Genomic DNA, 18,174 nt, shown 5'->3' on the forward strand with positions numbered 1-18,174 from the left:
AGGATTCTATGATTCTATGTTATTCAAATCCCACTCACAATTTTAACTGTTTACAATGGTTTTTAAGATAGATTATAAATTTTCCCCATTCCTTATTAAAATTTTGGTCTTCCCGATTTCTGATTCTTCCGGTCACTTTTGCCATTTCAGCATAGTCCATCAACTTGATCTGACATTCTTCTCTGGTAGAGATATTTTATTCTTTCCATCTCTGGGCTAACAGCAATCGCATAGCCGTGATTGCGTACATAGATAAACCTTTCTGCTCCCTTGGGATTTCAGCACCTAAAATTCCCAAACTGGACTAATTCTAGCCTATTGACTACACCATAGTCGTGAGGCTAGTCAGCTTCATAGAAAGTCCATTCTGAAACCCTGATGGCAGCAGGGGAACATTGAGGGCAGATGAGTTTTTTTGAACCTCTCTTCTGAAAGATGTGACTTCTGGCTAAGGTTACCAGACGTCCCCGTTTCCCGGGGACAGTCCCCGGATTTACAAATCAGTCCCCATACAAAATCCTATCATTCCTACTGAAGTTGAAAAGTGTCCCCAGATTCACTGAAAAAAATCTGGTAACCTTACTTCTGGCTCTTTCTGACAAATGAGATCCAGTTGGTACCCTTTTTGGCAATTGAAGAGGATTGACAGGAGATACGTGACAGACCAGCATAAAGAAACGGTGGGCCAAAGGAGCAAATTAAATGAATTTGGATATGCAGAAGATATTTAAAAAAGCAAAAAAATTAAGGAGCTGCAGAAAGAGGGGGAAGGAAGTCAAATTTTGAAATGATAAAGCGATTGTAAAACTAATGAAATGTTTAAACTTGAAAAGTATAAATAAAAATTTAAATGATAAAAAAAGAGAAACGCTGGGGCGGTTCTGGGACTTTCTTCACAGGAGTCCCTTGCTAAGAAGGGGGCAAACTTTCAACAAAAGGAAAAGGAACACTTACATAAGGTTGACCGCTACCCCAATGGCTGCTGTAATCAGCATAATATCCCCATTGATTTCGTAGTCCATGTGGATGGTCCTTTGAACAGCTTCGTACAAGAGGAAAACCATGAGGATATAAATCAGCAAGACGCTGAACATGGCAGACAACACCTCTGGGAAAGAGAAAGAAAAACAGCAGCACTGTTACAAGAGCATCTGCGCACAAACATCATTCAGCGTTTAGCATTTCTACGGTACTTTTAATTACACTGAATCCAGGCTGGGTTAAGTAAATGTTAATAATGTAAGTTTAAACATTTCTAATGTTTTCTTAACAAAGGCTTTTCTATTAGGAATTTTAGGTGCTGATATTCCAAAGGACTCCTGCCAAACTAGCAGTTCGAAAGCACGCAGTACAAGTAGATAAACAGGTACCGCTCTGGCGGGAAGGTAAATGGCGTTTCCGTGCGCTGCTCTGGTTCGCCAGAAGTGGCTTAGTCATGCTGGCCACATGACCTGGAAGCTGTACGTCGGCTCCCTCGGCCAATAAAGCAAGATGAGCGCCGCAACCCCAGAGTTGTCTGCGACTGGACCTAATGGTCAGGGGTCCCTTTACCTTTTATTCCAAAGGAACAGAAAAGACTTTTTATGTACGTGATGACAGCCGCACGGATATTACTAGCCCAGAGATGGAAAGAAGACAAAGTCCCTACCAGAGAAGAATGGCAAATTAATTTGTTGGCAAAATTGACTGGAAAGCTCAGGGACCAAGAAGACCAAAACTTTCACAAAGAGGGGGGGGGGGGATAATTTATCTTGGAGACCACTGTAAGCAGATGAAAACATTAGCAGGATTGCCAAAACACTTGTAATGTAGCAAATACAGTCGTACCTTGGAAGTCGAATGGAATCCGTTCCGGAAGTCCGTTCAACTTCCAAAACGTTCGGAAACCAAAGCACGGCTTCTGATTGGCTGCAGGAAACTCCTGCAGCCAATTGGAAGCCACGTTGGACGTTTGGCTTCTAAAAAAAGTTCGAAAACCGGAACATTCACTTCTGGGTTTCGATCGTTCAGGAGCCAAAACGTATGAGTACCAAGGCGTTCGACAACCAAGGTACAACTGTACTATGGAGATAATGGAGTGACATAAAATATGGACTACTGAATAATATGCAGTTGAAAAGGCTGACAAGAGGATCCATTGAGGGGAAGGTGGGAAGTCCAGAGATTCGGAGGAATCTTTAAATATGGATGTGTATGGTTGTATTATTATAATTTTATACTTGTAAAATCAGATAAAAATTATTTCAAAAGAAAATAATATTGTGAGAAGAGGCTGATGGATCAGGCTGATTCTCCAACTATTCCAGCATCTTCTTCTCACAAAGCCACTTCCGACATAAGGAGGAGGTGGGGTTGCGGGCTTCACGCCCCTTCCCCACACTGGGGGGGGGGGGCGGGCTGGCTCTGATAACAGAGGGAATCCTCGGCTGCATCATACTCTAGGCCAGCCAATCGGGCGTGGCCTCAGCTACTTAGGTCTGCTGCAGCCGAGGCTCCCCCTCTTTCCCTCGCTACAGCTGACCCGGTTTTCCCTCCTTTCCCACCCTTTAGGTTAGGTTCTTTGACGTTGCTATGAACTTCGGTTGGTCGCCGTCAAGGGGCCTGGTAGGAATTTTTCCAAACGGCAGATCGGCACCAGCCATTTGGTTTTCGCCTACCTCGTAGCAAACCGTCACAACTCCTCGGTATTGGCAGTTAGGCATTGGTGGGGGTACTCTTCTATTGTTATGCAGATGAAGGGGGGAAAGGAGCGCCATCACCTGCCCCCAAAGCGAAGGGTAGTCCGGTAAAGGATTCCGGGGGGCGTGGCCTTGTCCTAAGCCTAAGGAGGTGTGGGCCCAGGGCACGCCCCCACGCGGTGATGCCGGGGGGAGGTCCTAGTTGATGTGCCTCAGCAGGACTCCTCCCACTGGTGGTTAACCCTTACCAGCCTTCAAGCCGGTTAGTCGTTAGGACCAATGCCTAAGCCAATACCACTCAATTCCTGTAATCAAGAAAGTTGTGGCCTAATTCGACCCATTAACCTGAATTCTTGTGTCCCGTGTCTTTATTTCAATGGGGGGAGGCGGGAACTCGCCACGCAATGGCTGTGACCATATGCCTGGGGGAAACCAACAGATAAGCTATGGAGAAATCCCATTTAAGCTTTTGAGGAATCTAAAGATTCCCTGGAACCCTCAGTTTGGAAAGTCCATGCCGTACAACATCACAAGCTCCTTTCTTTAGCAAAAACTGCACCACGGATTAGCTGGCTGCAAGACAGCTACTCTGCAAAGCTGTCACAGGTTCTTTAAAAAAGCACACACACAACAGTAATAGGCTATCGTATTAGGAGAAACTGAACTCAAAATCCTTCAGCTGCTTCCCAGTCTTATGAGCCCAATATAAGCTATTTTTCCTACTATCTTTTAAAAAACCAACCAGGGTGACTTGGAGGACATGTATACATCAAAAATACAACAATACTGTATTTTATTGATTTCTGATTTTGTTATACTGTTTTGCTGTTTGTATTTCTGTACGCCACTTAAATACATTTTCAATACTGAGTGGTTTAGAAATTTAGAAATAAAAATGAACAAATATTAAGGCAGTAATCTAAGTAGCTTTTCCAGGAAAAAGCCCTATTGAATAGCTGGGAGTTACTTCCGAGTAATCATGCATAGGACAGTGTGGTAAAACCATGTAATACAAAAGAAAAGAAGCATTTATTAGGATAAAAGTAACTGGTGCTGTCATATAGTAATGCCTGAGTGTTCTCAAAGCAATTTGCCTTCAGTTTGGTTTTAATTATTTTTCTAAAGTTGTTGTAATGCCTAAACAAAACAAAAAGCAAAAAATGGAAAAAAAGAAAAGAAAGAAAACCATGTAATACATGCAAACAGAACATAAAAGCAGCATGAAAATTGAAGAGCGAAACTATTAACGGGCCCTGTGAGGGAAAAAATATTTCCAAAGTCTCCTTTTACTCCATCTAGGAGGGGGGTTAAATTTCATAACTGAGCCTGCCAAGTTTTTATTCCTAGATAGAGACATTTCCCTGCACACTGGGCTTACAGTATCAGCCCATCAATTCATTATAAAGCCATACTGTACTATACTGTACGGTAGCAAGTCTTCCTCCGTCTCAAGCGATAAGGAGTTTGGCAGCAACGAACCTTTTCTTTCAAGAGTTTTTAATTTTGTGGCATGAGTATCCTTATGACTGAAATATAACCCACCGGGGCCAGGAGTCGTTTTCAAAGGCATTTAAATACACCCCATTGCTTAGGGTTATTATGTGAATCTCCCATGGGGCCCCCATTACAATTTGGAACTAAAAACAAAAAGCACGACTGAAAAAAAATCTAATTATAGTTTTAAAGAAGCAGTCGTCGTCATGTGAACAGTGAATTAAATAATCTGATCAGAGACTAACCTAACACAGGCTTGAAGCAGAGCTGAGTCAGTGCATTTTTTAACTGCAACACACTTTTTTGTTTCGCAACTTTGCTTTCTAAGAGTTGATAAATGTTCTTGGAAACTTTTGATGGGTGCTGCCCTGGCTTTAGGAGATAAACTGAAATAGTTTCTAAAGACACTGAGGTCCAGCGCCGAGGGCCTTCTGGCAGTTCCCTCACTGCAAGAAGCCAAATTACAGGGAACCAGGCAGAGGGCCTTCTCGGTAGCGGCACCCGCCTTGTGGAACGCCCTCCCACCAGATGTCAAAGAGAAAAATAACTACCAAACTTTTAGAAGACATCTAAAGGCAGCCCTGTTAGGGAAACTTTGAATGTTTAATAGGTTATTGTATTTTACTGTTTTGTTGGAAGCCACCCAGAGTGGCTGGGGAAACCCAGCCAGATAGGCGGGGTATAAATAATAAATTGTTGTTGTTGTTGTTGTTGTTGTTGTTGTTGTTGTTGTTGTTGTTATCTAACCACAATCCAATACACAGCTCCTCTGAAATCAATGGGCCTAATTCAGCATTTATTATTAAGAACGTTACATTGTTTGCTTGTTCATTTGTTACATTTATATCCCACTTTTTTTCTTCCAAGTGGTGGCAGACTCGATTCTCCCCCTCCTCATCTAATCTCAACAACAACCCTGTGAAGCAGCCTAGGCTAAGAGGCAGTGACTGGCCCAAGGTGAGCTACATGGCCAAGCGGGGATTTGAATCCTGGTCTCTCAAGTCCTAATCTGACATTCTAACCAAGAAGCACAAAGCTACACATGATTATGGGCTTCCCACAGGTATTTGGTTGGTCGCTGGGCGAACAGAACAGTGCTGTAGCATGAGGAGGCCCCATGCGTAGATTTGTTAGCGGGTGGAAATCTGAAAATGGCTTCTCCATGCAAACCAGGAAGTGACCTCTCCGTACAATGGAACAGCTCTTCTTTTCTTTATCTCTGTGGGTATGATCTGCTGGGTGATGCAGAGGCCATTAGGCAATTGAATGTGCATGCATACTCTGTTCATGTCCCTCCCACCACCCTCCATATGGCCGCGGGTTCTGGCAACCCACGCTACGCCACTGGAACAGAATGCTAAACTGGGCAGACCTTTGGTCTCTGATGGTGGGGCTGTTATGTTCTTAGGTTGCAAGTCAGAAGGAGGAACTGTTTACGGCAAGAGTATTGTTAGCCCAGAAATGGAAACAAGAAGAAATTCCGACGAGAGAAGAATGGCAGACGAAATTAATGGACTATGCAGAATTGGACAAAATGACAGGAAGGATTCGAAACCTGCGGGACCAGAGATTTACAGAAGATTGGAAGAAGTATATGAATTACTTGAAGAGCAACTGCAATCAACAAATTACGCAAGAAGCTTTGTATGGAGAAATATACGAAGTGTTACAAAGTAGAAAAAGATAGAGATATTGGTTATGAGTTTGAAATGTAATAGGGAAGATAAGAAATGCATACTGAGAGATTAGATTGGAAAATTTACAGACAGGATTGATGGAAGTCAAAAATTTGAATAAGATGTAAAAGTATGTTTAATTACTGTTGAAAATGATACGTTAAAAAAACTAATAAAAAATTATATATATTGGGGGGGGGAGAAGGAGGAGCTGTGTGAGACTGGCCCAAGATCCCCCCGTGGGCTTGATGGCTGGGTGGGGATGCGATCCAGTTTTAAGACTGACACGCTGACCTGGCAATGGGGAAAACCTGTGGCCCTCTAGATGATGTGGGAGTCAGCATGGCCGAAGGTCAAGGTGGATGGGACTTGTAGTCTAGTAACAGCTGATGGATCACAGGTTCCCCAGCACTGCTCTAACCAGTGCAGCACAGCAGCTGTCTTAGAAGGTATGCCTTAGACCTGTGCTTACTCACAGGGAAGCAAATGTGGGATGGCTGCCTTATATCTTCAAAACATGGGAAGCTGCCCTAAACCACATCAGTCAGACCCTTCATCGACTGAGCGCAGAATTTTCAACACTGACTGGCAACAGCTTTCCAGGATATGAGACAGGGTTCTCTCCCAGCCCTACCTAGTAAAAAAGGTAAAAAGTAAAGGACCCCTAGACGGCTGAGTCCACTCAAAGGAGACTATGAGGTTGTGGCGCTCATCTCGCTTTCAGGCCGAGGGAGCCAGCGTTTGTCCACAGACAGCTTTCCAGGTCTTGTGACCAGCAGGACTAAATCGCTTCTGGCACAACGGGACACCGTGATGGAAACCAGAGCACATGGAAGTGCCATTTACCTTCCTACCGCAGTGGTACCTATTTATCTACTTGCACTGGTGTGCTTTCGAACTGCTAGGTTGGCAGGAGCTGGGACAGAGCAACGGGTGCAAAGATTACGTACCTAAGCGGTGAAATCCGAAGGTGAATTTTTTGGTCGGTGATTTTGCAGATAGCCACAAAGCAAGCAGGGTCAAAATAATGCCACTGAGGTCAGTTAACATATGAAGCGCATCCGTCATGATTGCTAGGCTGTTGGCAACGTATCCACCTTGACGTGCAAATTTAAAAGGAAAATATATGTTAGGTCTATAATACTGAGGGGTCTCTGCTAGAGAGAAGTAAAACCAAGTGTACCCTCAAAAGGGAGCAGCCGCCAATCACACGCAAGCACATCATTTGCCATATCCACACATTACAATTTAAAATGTATATCAACAAATGAATAAATGCAGCTGCGCCGGGGTCGTAATAATTCTAGGCCATTATAGCATAGGAAGCCCTTAGCAGAAAAAAACATCTCGTACAATGCACATACAGTGGTACCTCAGGTTACATACGCTTCAGGTTACATATGCTTCAGGTTACATACGCTTCAGGTTACAGACTCCACTAACCCAGAAATATTACCTCAGGTTAAGAACTTTGCTTCAGGATAAGAACAGAAATCGTGCTCCGGCGGCGCGGCGGCAGCAGGAGGCCCCATTAGCTAAAGTGGTGCTTCAGGTTAAGAACAGTTTCAGGTTAAGTACGGACCTCCGGAACGAATTAAGTACTTAACCTGAGGTACCACTGTATATAAAACATGGTTTATAGCCCTGGTGTAAATATGCTATGGTGTGTTTTAAAAGACCTGTAGCAAGAAGCACATACAAGTTAATAGAGTGGAACCTCTGTTTTCAAGCATCTCGGAAGCTGAACAATTCGGAACTCGAACACTGAAAACCCGGAAGTAATTGCTTCCGTTTTCGGACACGTTTTTGGAAATCAAACGGCTTCCACTGCATGTTTTTCCATTTTTCAATGGATTTTGCCGACTGCCCATTGATCCTTGGTTTTCAGAAGTCGAACGGTCTTCCGGAATGGATTACATTCGAAAACCGAGGTTCCACTCTATTAGGCAGCGAAACTACCCCACTTCCCCCCACAGCTCAGGGTAGGCAGGAGTCACGGGCAGGCAGCGCGCCGAATGTCACCCCCCTTGGTGATGACCCACCACCACCACCTTGCTCCGCTCCGATAATTTCTTTTGGAGACCACTGTAAGCAGGTGAAAACATTAGCAGGATTGCAGCAACACTTGTAATGTAGCAAGTACTATGGAGTTATATAAAACTCAGATTATTGGAAAAGATGCAGTAGAAAAGGTTTAATAAGAAGGACCCATGAAGGGGAGGTGGGAAGTCCAGAGATTCGGAGGAATATGTAAATGCGGATGTGTATGGATGTATTGTTATGATGTTATACTTCTAAAAACAAGTAAAAACTATTTCAAAAAAAGAAGCACTACTTGCAGTGGTGGGACGCAACCATCGTAGCCTTGGAACTACACTGAAAAACAGACAAACCTTTTCCATGGCTTTTTTCCAGGGCCAACAATAGTCACATGTACCGATCTGTTGTGTGGGATTAATGTGCCTCTTCTGCCCCTGTGATTAGATGGCGGAACCTGGGCATGGAGGAAGAATGTGGGCATATGCATAGTACCTTGAAAATGAAGTACAGATCCTAAAATAAAGTTCCTCCTCCTCTAGGTCTTTAGCCCTGCTCTAAATAAGTGCTTGGGACGTGGGTGGCACTGTGGGTTAAACCACAGAGCCTAGGACTTGCCAATCAGAAGGTCGACGGTTCGAATCCTCGCGACGGGGTGAGCTCCCGTTGCTCAGTCCCTGCTCCTGCCAACCTAGCAGTTCGAAAGCACATCAAAGTGCAAGTAGATAAATAGGTACCGTTCTGGTAGGAAGGTAAACGGTGTTTCCGTGCGCTGCTCTGGTTCGCCAGAAGCGTCTTAGTCATACTGGCCACATGACCTGGAAGCTGTATGCCGGCTTCCTCAGCCAAAAAAGCGAGATGAATGCCGCAACCCCAAAATCATCCGTGACCGGACCTAACAGTCAGGGGTCCCTTTACCTTTACTTTTAAATAAGCGCTTGGCTGACAAACTATTCTTCCTGTTCTCCCTTCCTCCACCGGGAAGCGCCTCTCCACCCTGCCACTGCTGCCACCACTACCTCCCTGCTCCTGCCGCTGCCCGCTTTGCCACCACTGTGCACCCCGTCGCCATCGCACCAATTTTGGGTGCGATCTTGCCCCCAGTGGGCACGATGTTGCCCCAAATCAGTGCCAACAGCAGAGGCACTTCTCTGCCGATGGAAGCGGCAGGGTGAGGTGTGTCCGCAGCAACCCAATTACCATAGGCGAGTAAGAAAAAAGAAGTCTCCTCATTGCCTCCTCTGTAGAAGAAATTTCAAAAAGTGCATGTTAACATCCCGGTCAATAATGGGCCTGATGTCTGTCTCATTGCCGCCTTCAATGAGCCATGAAGGACAAAGGCTCATCTCATGGCTGGCTGATCACAAATCTTTGTGCAAGCAGCTTAGGAGGTTCAGAGCTGAAAACTGGTGCGGCGTGGGGGGAAATAATAGGCCAGGTGGCATTTTTTCCTGCGGAGACTGAGAACTCAGCCACTGCACCCAGGTATCCAAAAATATTATTTATGTATGCTACTACTGCGGCCCGTGTGTTTTGCTAACCCAAAAATGGAAAATGAGTGAGGTCCCAACCAAAGAAGAATGGCAACTTAAACTGATGGAATATGCACAGCTTGCAGATTTAACATACAGAATAAGGGAAAAGAAGAATATATGTTTACTGATTATTTAGGTGAAAATTGTGTTCATTTAAAAACGCTGGTAGCATTAAGATAAATTCAGCAGGTTAAAGAAGTTAAACCACAGAGCCTCTTGGGCTTGCCGATCAGAAGGTCGGCGGTTCGAATCCCTGCGACGGGGTGAGCTCCCGTTGCTAGGTCCCTGGTCCTGCCAACCTAGCAGTTCGAAAGCACGCCAGCGCAAGTAGATAAATAGGTACCGCTCCGGCGGGAAGGTCCACGACTGGACCTAATGGTCAGGGGTACCTTTACCTTTACTAACAATGGATTACTGAATGGTTTAGTTCATCTAAAATATGCAGGGATGTATTGTATGCAAAATGAACCATGGAAAGAGAAGGAGAGTCATTGATTTAAGGTTGTCTAAAGGAATATCTTGAAATGTAAATTAGAAAAATTTAATAAAAACTATTTAAAAAAACTACTGCATTTGGCATTTCCATTAAGTCCAAGGAAGCTGCAAGCGTCCAGCCCAAGAGTTTTATTAACCATATTTGCCCACAACAAGTATATGCCAAGTTATTTATGAAACTGAACATCTAAACGGGAAACACTTCCCACGCTGAAAGCACAACACAGGCCTTTGAAACCATATTCAAAACCACATCAACAAAGTTTGGGTTGACTGGAAACAACCCTCATTTGCCGTCATTGACCAAATGGCAACTTTATACGGGGAACTTTATGCAACAAAACTTTTCACATGACTTTTAGAAACATGCGGAGAAAAGTAGAATAGATCCAGTTGCTGGACTGCAGGGCAAAGGGTTTTATTAAAAAATCCAAACACTGCTTAAATAAATCCTCTTGTTTTTTGGTAATTTATCTGAAAAGTTTCATTGCTTAGTTACAGATACCTAACAAGGGTGCTGCTAGCTGCGAGAACTCAGAATGTTAGAATAATTAACCCAAGAGATATTAATCTGAACGGAAAGTCCAGGAATACAAATTATAGCAGGAAGAATACGTCCAAGTAATCACACCGATTTAAGGGATTGCTCAGTTGGTACAGCATGAGACTCTTAATCTCACGGGTCATGGGTTCGAATCCCACGTTGGGCAAAAAGATTCCTGCATTGCAAGGGGGTTGGACTAGATGACTCTTGCGGTCCCTTCCAACTCTACAATTCTACAAATTCTATGGATTATAATTTGCAGCTACTTAAGGCTTTTGTGGGACGCGGGTGGCGCTGTGGGTTAAACCACAGAGCCTAGGACTTGCTGATCAGAAAGTCGGCGGTTCGAATCCCCGTGACGGGGTGAGCTCCTGTTGCTCGGTCCCTGCTCGTGCCAACCTAGCAGTTCGAAAGCACCTCAAAGTGCAAGTAGATAAATAGGTACCACTCCGGCGGGAAGGTAAACGGTGTTTCCGTGCTTCTCTGGTTCGCCAGAAGCGGCTTAGTCATGCTGGCCACATGACCTGGAAGCTGAACGCTGGCTCCCTCGCCCAGTAAAGCAAGATGAGCGCTGCAACCCCAGAGTCATTTGCGAGTGGACCAAATGGTCAGGGGTCCCTTTACCTTTACCTTTAAGGCTTTTGTAATATCTGTACCTGTGAAAGTTCATGGTTGTGCATACTTTGAATGATGTCGATATGAATGGGGTTTAGGAATGCCTATGTCTGCTAGATTATGGCCGGTAATTTGATGATTTGACGGATTTGTTTTTTCAAAATGAAAAAACCTAACCATGTGATTTTATTCTGGGCTTTAAATCTTGACATGTATTTATGCAAGCATTACACAAACAAACATACATAATGTTCACAGTTGGCATAAATCCAACTGTGGTGGGTGGAACATTCAACATAAGAAGTAGCTAGTGGGGAAAACATTGTGGTTTTGAAACAAAAGCACATGGTCCAGAATAACCACACAATTTTAGACAGGATGAATGTCAGATAAAGAGCTTGAACTATGCATGTAACAAATACAACGGTCACAATCCATTATGATCATCCCAGTTAAAACAATGGAATGGGACTAAGCTGTGGCCCATTGATTTTCACAGAATTTAGCTGCAACTAACTTTTTCGGAAGTGTCACCATCAGAGGGATAGTTTCCGTGTAAATTCTACACAGTTCAAGAGAAAGCCTCAAGGCTGTTACTTCTGGGCAGTGGCGTAGCGTGGGTTGTCAGCACCCGGGGCAAGGCAAGTAATTTGCGCCCCCTAACCCGTGGATTTGCGCCCCCTAACCCGTGGATTTGCACCCCCTAACCCTAACCCCCAGATGTTGCGCCCGGTGCGGCCGGCCCCCCCTGCACCCCCCACGCTACGCCACTGCTTCTGGGCATGTGACATACAGCTAACAGATCACAGAATCATAGAAGTGTACAATTGGAAGGGACCACAAGAATCATCCAGTCTAACTCCTGCAATGCAGGAAACTTTCATGACCCTGGAAATCGGAGTCTCACACACTACCGACCGAGCTACGTAGTGCCCCATTGTTGTTGTTTATTGAATTTATATACCACCCTATACCCGAGGGTCTCAGGGCGGTTCACAGAATAAAATCAAGATATAAAACCACAAAATACCTAATATAAATAAAAACAGCAACCTAATTACTCCCCGCCCCCCAAAACCCCACATTTTAAAAGGGCATAGGATGTAAATTGGCTGTAACCAAGGCCTGGTTAAAGAGGAAGGTTTTTGCCTGGCACCTAAAGGTAAATAATGAAGGCACCAGGTGAACTTCCCTGGGGAGAGCATTCCACAGACGGGGAGCCACTGCAGAGAAGGCCCTGTTCTCATGTTGCCACCCTCTGAACCTCTCGAGGAGGTTAAAAAGAGAGAGAAAGGGAGTTTTATTATAATTACGACTACAGTGGTACCTTGGGTTAAGAACTTAATTCGTTCTGGAGGTCTGTTCTTAACCTGAAACTGTTCTTAACCTGAGGTACCACTTTAGCTAATGGGGCCTCCTGCTGCTGTCGCCGCGCGATTTCTGTTCTCATCCTGAAGCAAAGTTCTTAACCCGAGGCACTATTTCTGGGTTAGCGGAGTCTGTAACCTGAAGCGTCTGCCACTGTACTACTAAACTTCTTTTATCCCTTTCAGAAAAGCATCAGCAACAGGAACACGAAATCTCCACTTTGCAAATGGAGACGTACTATTCCGGAGAATCGGTGAATGTTACAGTAATTTGCAAAGGTGGCAATGCCACCCTGTTTCCCCTGCACATTGATTTGACTTACTCAAGATGCCCTCTGAGCTTGCCGCCTCTTCATAATGAGATATGCCACCCGACGGTCCCAAAGAGTAAATAATTAAAAGACTGTCCCCGAAGGCACAGCGAAGCAATTGAAAGATCTCCTTCTCAGGAGAGATCAAGGCATTCTTACCTATCAGCTCCCCTGTCATAAAGAGGAGATAGAGGACGGCTGCTAGAACCAGCCGCCTCTTCACCTTCTTCTGCTTCGAGAGTTCCCTTTGCTTGTTGCAATTGTTACAAGGTTCTGCGCCGGGTCCGGTCTGCGCGTTCCGCAGAGCAATGTCTCTGTCCAGCAAGGACTCGTCGTCGGAGTGGGGGCCCAGGTGGGCCCCGTTGGCCGAAGCGTCCGCCGCATCCTCCGAAACCACCACCCGCAGCTTGTTGAACCTGGGGAAGTCCTCCTCGCCAACTTCGTCGGAGAAGTCAAAGGCACTGCAGTCGTTCAGGAACAAGGGGTCATTGTTCTTCCTCAGCACAGACTTGAGGCTGTTCCAGATGCTGGAATGAGCCATGGTAAGGTTGCCGGCCGGCACCGCAGCCAAAAGCCGGCCCAATCGGCCCTTTTCTCCTCAGGCAACTTCCCCTCGCAGGCCAGAGGGCTTCATTTTGCTATTCACCCGGGTCATCTCTCACCTGGGAGGAGCCAGATGCGCCGAGTTCACCAAGAGATCAAAACTGCAGCACGGAAAAAGAAGAGGGCGGGTTAGGAACTGAGGTAAACTTCTGCCCGTTGATATTGTGCCAGGATTGCAATAAGCTGCCCGGCCTGACGGGTTACAAAGTCTAAGGAGGTGTAGCCCAGTTTCCTCATACTCATCCCATGCCTCTCCCATCTGTCTAATCCCTTTAACTGTAAGCGCCTTGAGGCAGGGAACTGCTTCCATTAACAATTATGCCCAAAAAAAGTGCCATGGATGTTGGTGCCACCCTGTGACTCATCAGATCAGGATGTTATAGGGAAGGAAATATTTGTAAGAAGCAGCTGGGGAAAGGGTTCGAGGAGCACTGGTGACCTATTTATTATTATTATTACAGTGGTACCTCGGGTTAAGTACTTAATTCGTTCCCGAGGTCCGTACTTAACCTGAAACTGTTCTTAAAACCTGAAGCACCACTTTAGCTAATGGGGCCTCCTGCTGCCGCCGGAGCACAATTTCTGTTCTCATCCTGAAGCAAAGTTCTTAACCTGAGGTAATATTTCTGGGTTAGCGGAGTAACCTGAAGCGTATGGAACCTGAAGCGTATGGAACCCGAGGTACCACTGTATTAATTTCATTTCTATACCATTTTGTATTTTAAAGAAAAATCTCAAAGCGCTTTACAGCCTATTAAAATATCAATGAAACAATCCAGAATCAAATATTTCTGAAGAAATTCAAATATAAAGTATACAGTCAAAGCAACATAATCAACAGGATTATTACCCCCTCCCTCATCCACCCCCGGGGTCCCCCCTACAAAAGCAGAGTGGCGACCCTGCAACTGACAGAGGGAAGCGCAATTCCTATGCCTCCCTGCGCGGAACAAAAAACAATAGCGCGCAGTGGCACAGCTGGCGTGCCTCGGGGACAATGGCATGTTTCCTACCGCCAGGGAAAACCGCAGCCGCTATCCCGATGCGGAGCGGGGACATCGCGGCACGTCTGCACAGGAACAGGGTCCCTAACAGCAGCGCGTAAAGACTACCGTGGAGAAGACGCCCTGCGCTTTGCGCGCGATCCAGCGCTTCAGGATACGTCCCTCGAGTCGGAGAGAATAGATTCCTGCGCTCTTCTCCCCCGCCGGCAGCCAACTGAGGAGAGCCAGCTTGCAAAGGGATTAGCAAAAAAAGAGGGTGTGGGCTTCTGGGGAAGAATATGCATGCCTGAATATTCATCCAAGCAGCTTCGCCTCCCCCTGGAAAGGGAAGGTTTCTCCGCCGATCGCGCCATCCCCCCCATTCACCTCCCAAAACAGGGGGGGGACACCCAAAAACCAGCCAGTCCAGAGGCGCACAGCTTCCGAGAGGCCTTTGTAAAATCAAATTTTTGCTTTAGATTTCCCGATGGCGGATGTGAAAGCCGCTGTCCCAGCGTCCGGGTCCCGGGTGCTGCGCCCAGGTGCCCCTCTCGCCCCCCAGCAATTCGTCCCCGACCATTTTTTATTTGCTGTTTTCTTTGGGAAGCTGGCTGATCGGTTACAGAAAGGCGAGACACGTTCTCACGACGCGGGTCCGGGGATCACGGAGTTACAGCAAGAAAAAAGGAGAAAAAAGCGGAGGTTGCAATGCACATACACACACGCACACACGCAAACGCACCGCCTTTCCGAGACGAAGAAAAGCCAGCTGCCGTTTCACGTGCCTGGATTCTCTTGACACCCATCTGAGCTCCGAATCTCAACCGCTGCAGCAACGGCGCCCAGGATTCGAAAGGGTTAAGCGTGCACATGGAGTCGGAGCGCGGGGCAGGCTGGGAATTGTAGGCAGTTATAGAAGGGGAGTTGTTGCATTACCTCCTGCGCAATAAATGAGCCTCAAAGCAAATGCACGCATGCAGGTTGCTTTGTTGCTTTCCTGTCTGCATTCTGTTGTTTGTTTGTTTGTTTGTTTACTGTAACCTACAAGAGTTGTACAAGCTCATCTCCCCCAATTTTTCATCCTCGCAATAACCCTAAGAGGTAGGTCAAGCTGAGAGACTAGTGATTCCTCCCTGCATATTTTAAGTGAACAGACCCATTCAGTAATCTATTGTTATAGCCATCAAAACTTACTTACACTTGAAATTATCCTAATGCTACCAGCGTTTTTAAATGCACACAATTTTCACACGTATATTCAGTAAACATTTTCCAGTCTTCTCTAAACGTATGATTTTCTTGTTCTCTTATTCTATATCAGGCACATCCAAGAGACTGCGATCTACTCACAGTATAAAAAAACCGGCTATGATCTACCCCATTGTTGAGCTGTGTGTGTGTGTGTGTACTTTATATCATGATCAACCTGGGACATCCCCGTGATCAACTGTTGGGCATGCCTGTTCTATACGTTAAAACTGCAAAATGTGTGTATTCCATCAATTTCAGTTTTCCATTTGGGGGCCACAGTAGTAAAGTAAAGGTAAAGGGACCCCTGTAGCATACATAAATAGTCTTTTTTTGACAACTGGGAATTTCCCTCTGAATTATCCCCAACCAGAAGGACTCTGGATTTTTTTGGAAATGTGCTTTTAAACATCTATATACTTTACTCTCACTGAAATCAATGGGGTTTGGAAGTAAATCTTGCCTTATATTAATTATAGTTCTTACAAGATGCGTCACTTGGCATTCTGCACTGACAGTACAACTTGCTAGACCATCACCAAGAAACCTCGGTTGTGCTCCATGCCGCTTCCCACCAAATGTTTAACAAAACTGTTAATCATTTCTCATGAGAAGCAAGGACACTACCCTACGCAAACGGGAAATCTGCTGTTCTTTGTAGAGCACAAAAAAGTCACATTGTACATAACCAGCAGCTTTATCTTTCAACCACAAAAACTAGAATAGCAAAATGCTTGAGGTGGTCATTTGGTCATTAGCAGAAGTGCAAATTTTGCAATGCTTTTAAGAAGATTGGACAAAGCAATACTCTGCAATGAAAAAGTGCTGACATAACAGTACAAAATCCTCGCCGTAGATACCTTTTAAATTGCTCACAGCGTGATTAACAGCAGTCATTCTGGCTTGCAATCTGGATTCTTTGCTGTGCTAAATGCTGTGGCTTCCTAGGCTTAGCAAAGTGTTACCACCTTCTTATGGGCAGACATTCTGCACCTTCAAGAGCTATATGTTAGGCAGAAAATCAACAGGTGATGCCTGTTTCTTTCTTGCCTTTCCTGCAGAACTCAAAACAGTAAACAAGCTCTCCTATCTTGGCACTGAGCAAATCTGCTTATATTCAAACAAGTTTGTTGCTTCCCTTCCCTTTTTCAGCCCATCCTTATGCTAAAGGGAAAAAGGGGTTCCTGTATCTTTTAAAGTTGTGCAGAAGATTATTAACAGATTTAGGTAGGCGGAGAAAAGCTGCAGCTGCAGCTAGTGTAAAATCTAGGAGCCAAATTAATAGCTAGGGTCAGAGCATCACCTTATAGCACACCTGTTCTGGCCCAACTGCTCTGACAGCCTATACATTTCTGAGCACAATTCAAGAAGTTCTGGCTTTAATTCACAAAGACTTATGTGTGAGCGTCACGAGGTGGTTGGAGGATGGATGGCAGCTAACAGATTGAGGTTGAATCCTGACAAGACATAAGTACTGTTTTGGGGGGACTGGGCGAGCGAGTGTGGGGGAGTCCCTGGTCCTGAATGGAGTAACTGTGCCCCTGAAGGACCAGGTACGCAGCCTGGGAGTCATTTTGTACTCACAGCTGTCCATGGAGGCACAGGGCAATTCTGTGTCCAGGGCAGCTGTCTACCAGATCCATCTGGTATGCAGGCTGAGACCCTACCTGCCCGCAGACTGTCTTGCCAGAGTGGTGCATGCTCTAGTTAAATCTCCCACTTGGACTACTGCAACGCTCTCTACTTGGGGCTAGCTTTGAAGGTGACCTGGAAACTACAACTAATCCAGAATGCGGCAGCCAGACTGGTGACTGGGAGCGGCCACCGAGACCATATAACAACCTTACCCAAGGCGGTAAGGTCAAAGGGAAGGAGCTAGACAAAGAATGATCCAAGAAGTCCTCAACGGCAGAACAGGCAGATGATAACAAGCGGTATGTTACAACGGCTGTGAAGGCGGATGAAGGCTGCAGCAGATAGGATCTACCGGTTCGTCATGATTACTCATGCCATCGGAACAGAGCCCTACTATGAAGACTGTGCGTTGATCAGCATGCACTGATCTACACACATAAAACAAATTCACACACAGGCGTCTTCCAAAAACCCAGCCCAAACCCCAAAAGTCCCATGGCAATTGGCAAATGGTAATGGGGGCAGGACCGTGAAATATGGAAGCCCCTAGTCATGAACCGGCACATGGGTGGTGGATACAGATTCAGTCGTTCTGACTCAAGGAACGAGACAGCTGAGCAGCTCGGCAGCTGTAGCCATGACTGAGCAGCCATTTTTAGGATCCACTCTGCTCACCACGAAAAGTGGGAGGGGCTAGAAAAGGTGCCCTAAACATAGTCTGCCTCCCTTTTTCCCTGACTGAATTACCGCGCCCAGTGGGGCAACCACTTGGCAGTCGTAAAAGACAATTGAACTTTGGAACATGGCATATAAGACACTCAAACTCAGAACGCAAGGGAGAAACGTGCTAAGAGGAAGGCACGCTTGGCAAATCCACACCATGATCAACTCCTCCCCGGGAACCAATGTCCCCTCTGTATAGAAGGACCTGTGGGTCCAAAATTGGCCTCCAG

At 45.7% G+C, this 18,174-nt stretch overlaps 1 protein-coding gene across 4 annotated transcripts in view; it reads right to left on the reverse strand.

Annotated features, from left to right (window-relative positions):
* Positions 1–15,231, reverse strand: part of SLC30A4 (solute carrier family 30 member 4) — a 29,099-nt gene extending 13,868 nt beyond the window's left edge. Inside the window, exons 1-4 of one of the 4 annotated variants that reach the window (XR_014519139.1) lie at positions 15,081–15,231; positions 12,912–13,456; positions 6,799–6,945; positions 955–1,108 (exon numbers count right to left, since the gene is read on the reverse strand). Coding sequence is in view for 3 of the 4 variants with exons in the window: in XM_083475357.1 (XP_083331483.1) it covers positions 955–1,108; positions 6,799–6,945; positions 12,912–13,293 (683 nt within the window). In the remaining variant the exon portion in view is untranslated. Of the gene's footprint in view, positions 1–954; positions 1,109–6,798; positions 6,946–12,911; positions 13,457–14,368; positions 14,855–14,915; positions 15,028–15,080 lie in introns of those variants that run through there. The other 3 variants (XM_083475357.1, XM_083475359.1, XM_083475358.1) reach the window with 3 other exon arrangements.
* Between the last annotated feature and the right edge of the window lie 2,943 nt (positions 15,232–18,174).

Source organism: Podarcis liolepis (genome assembly GCF_965112155.1).
Source record: "Podarcis liolepis genome assembly, chromosome: 14".
In the NCBI taxonomy this organism is placed as follows: Eukaryota; Metazoa; Chordata; class Lepidosauria; order Squamata; family Lacertidae; genus Podarcis; species Podarcis liolepis.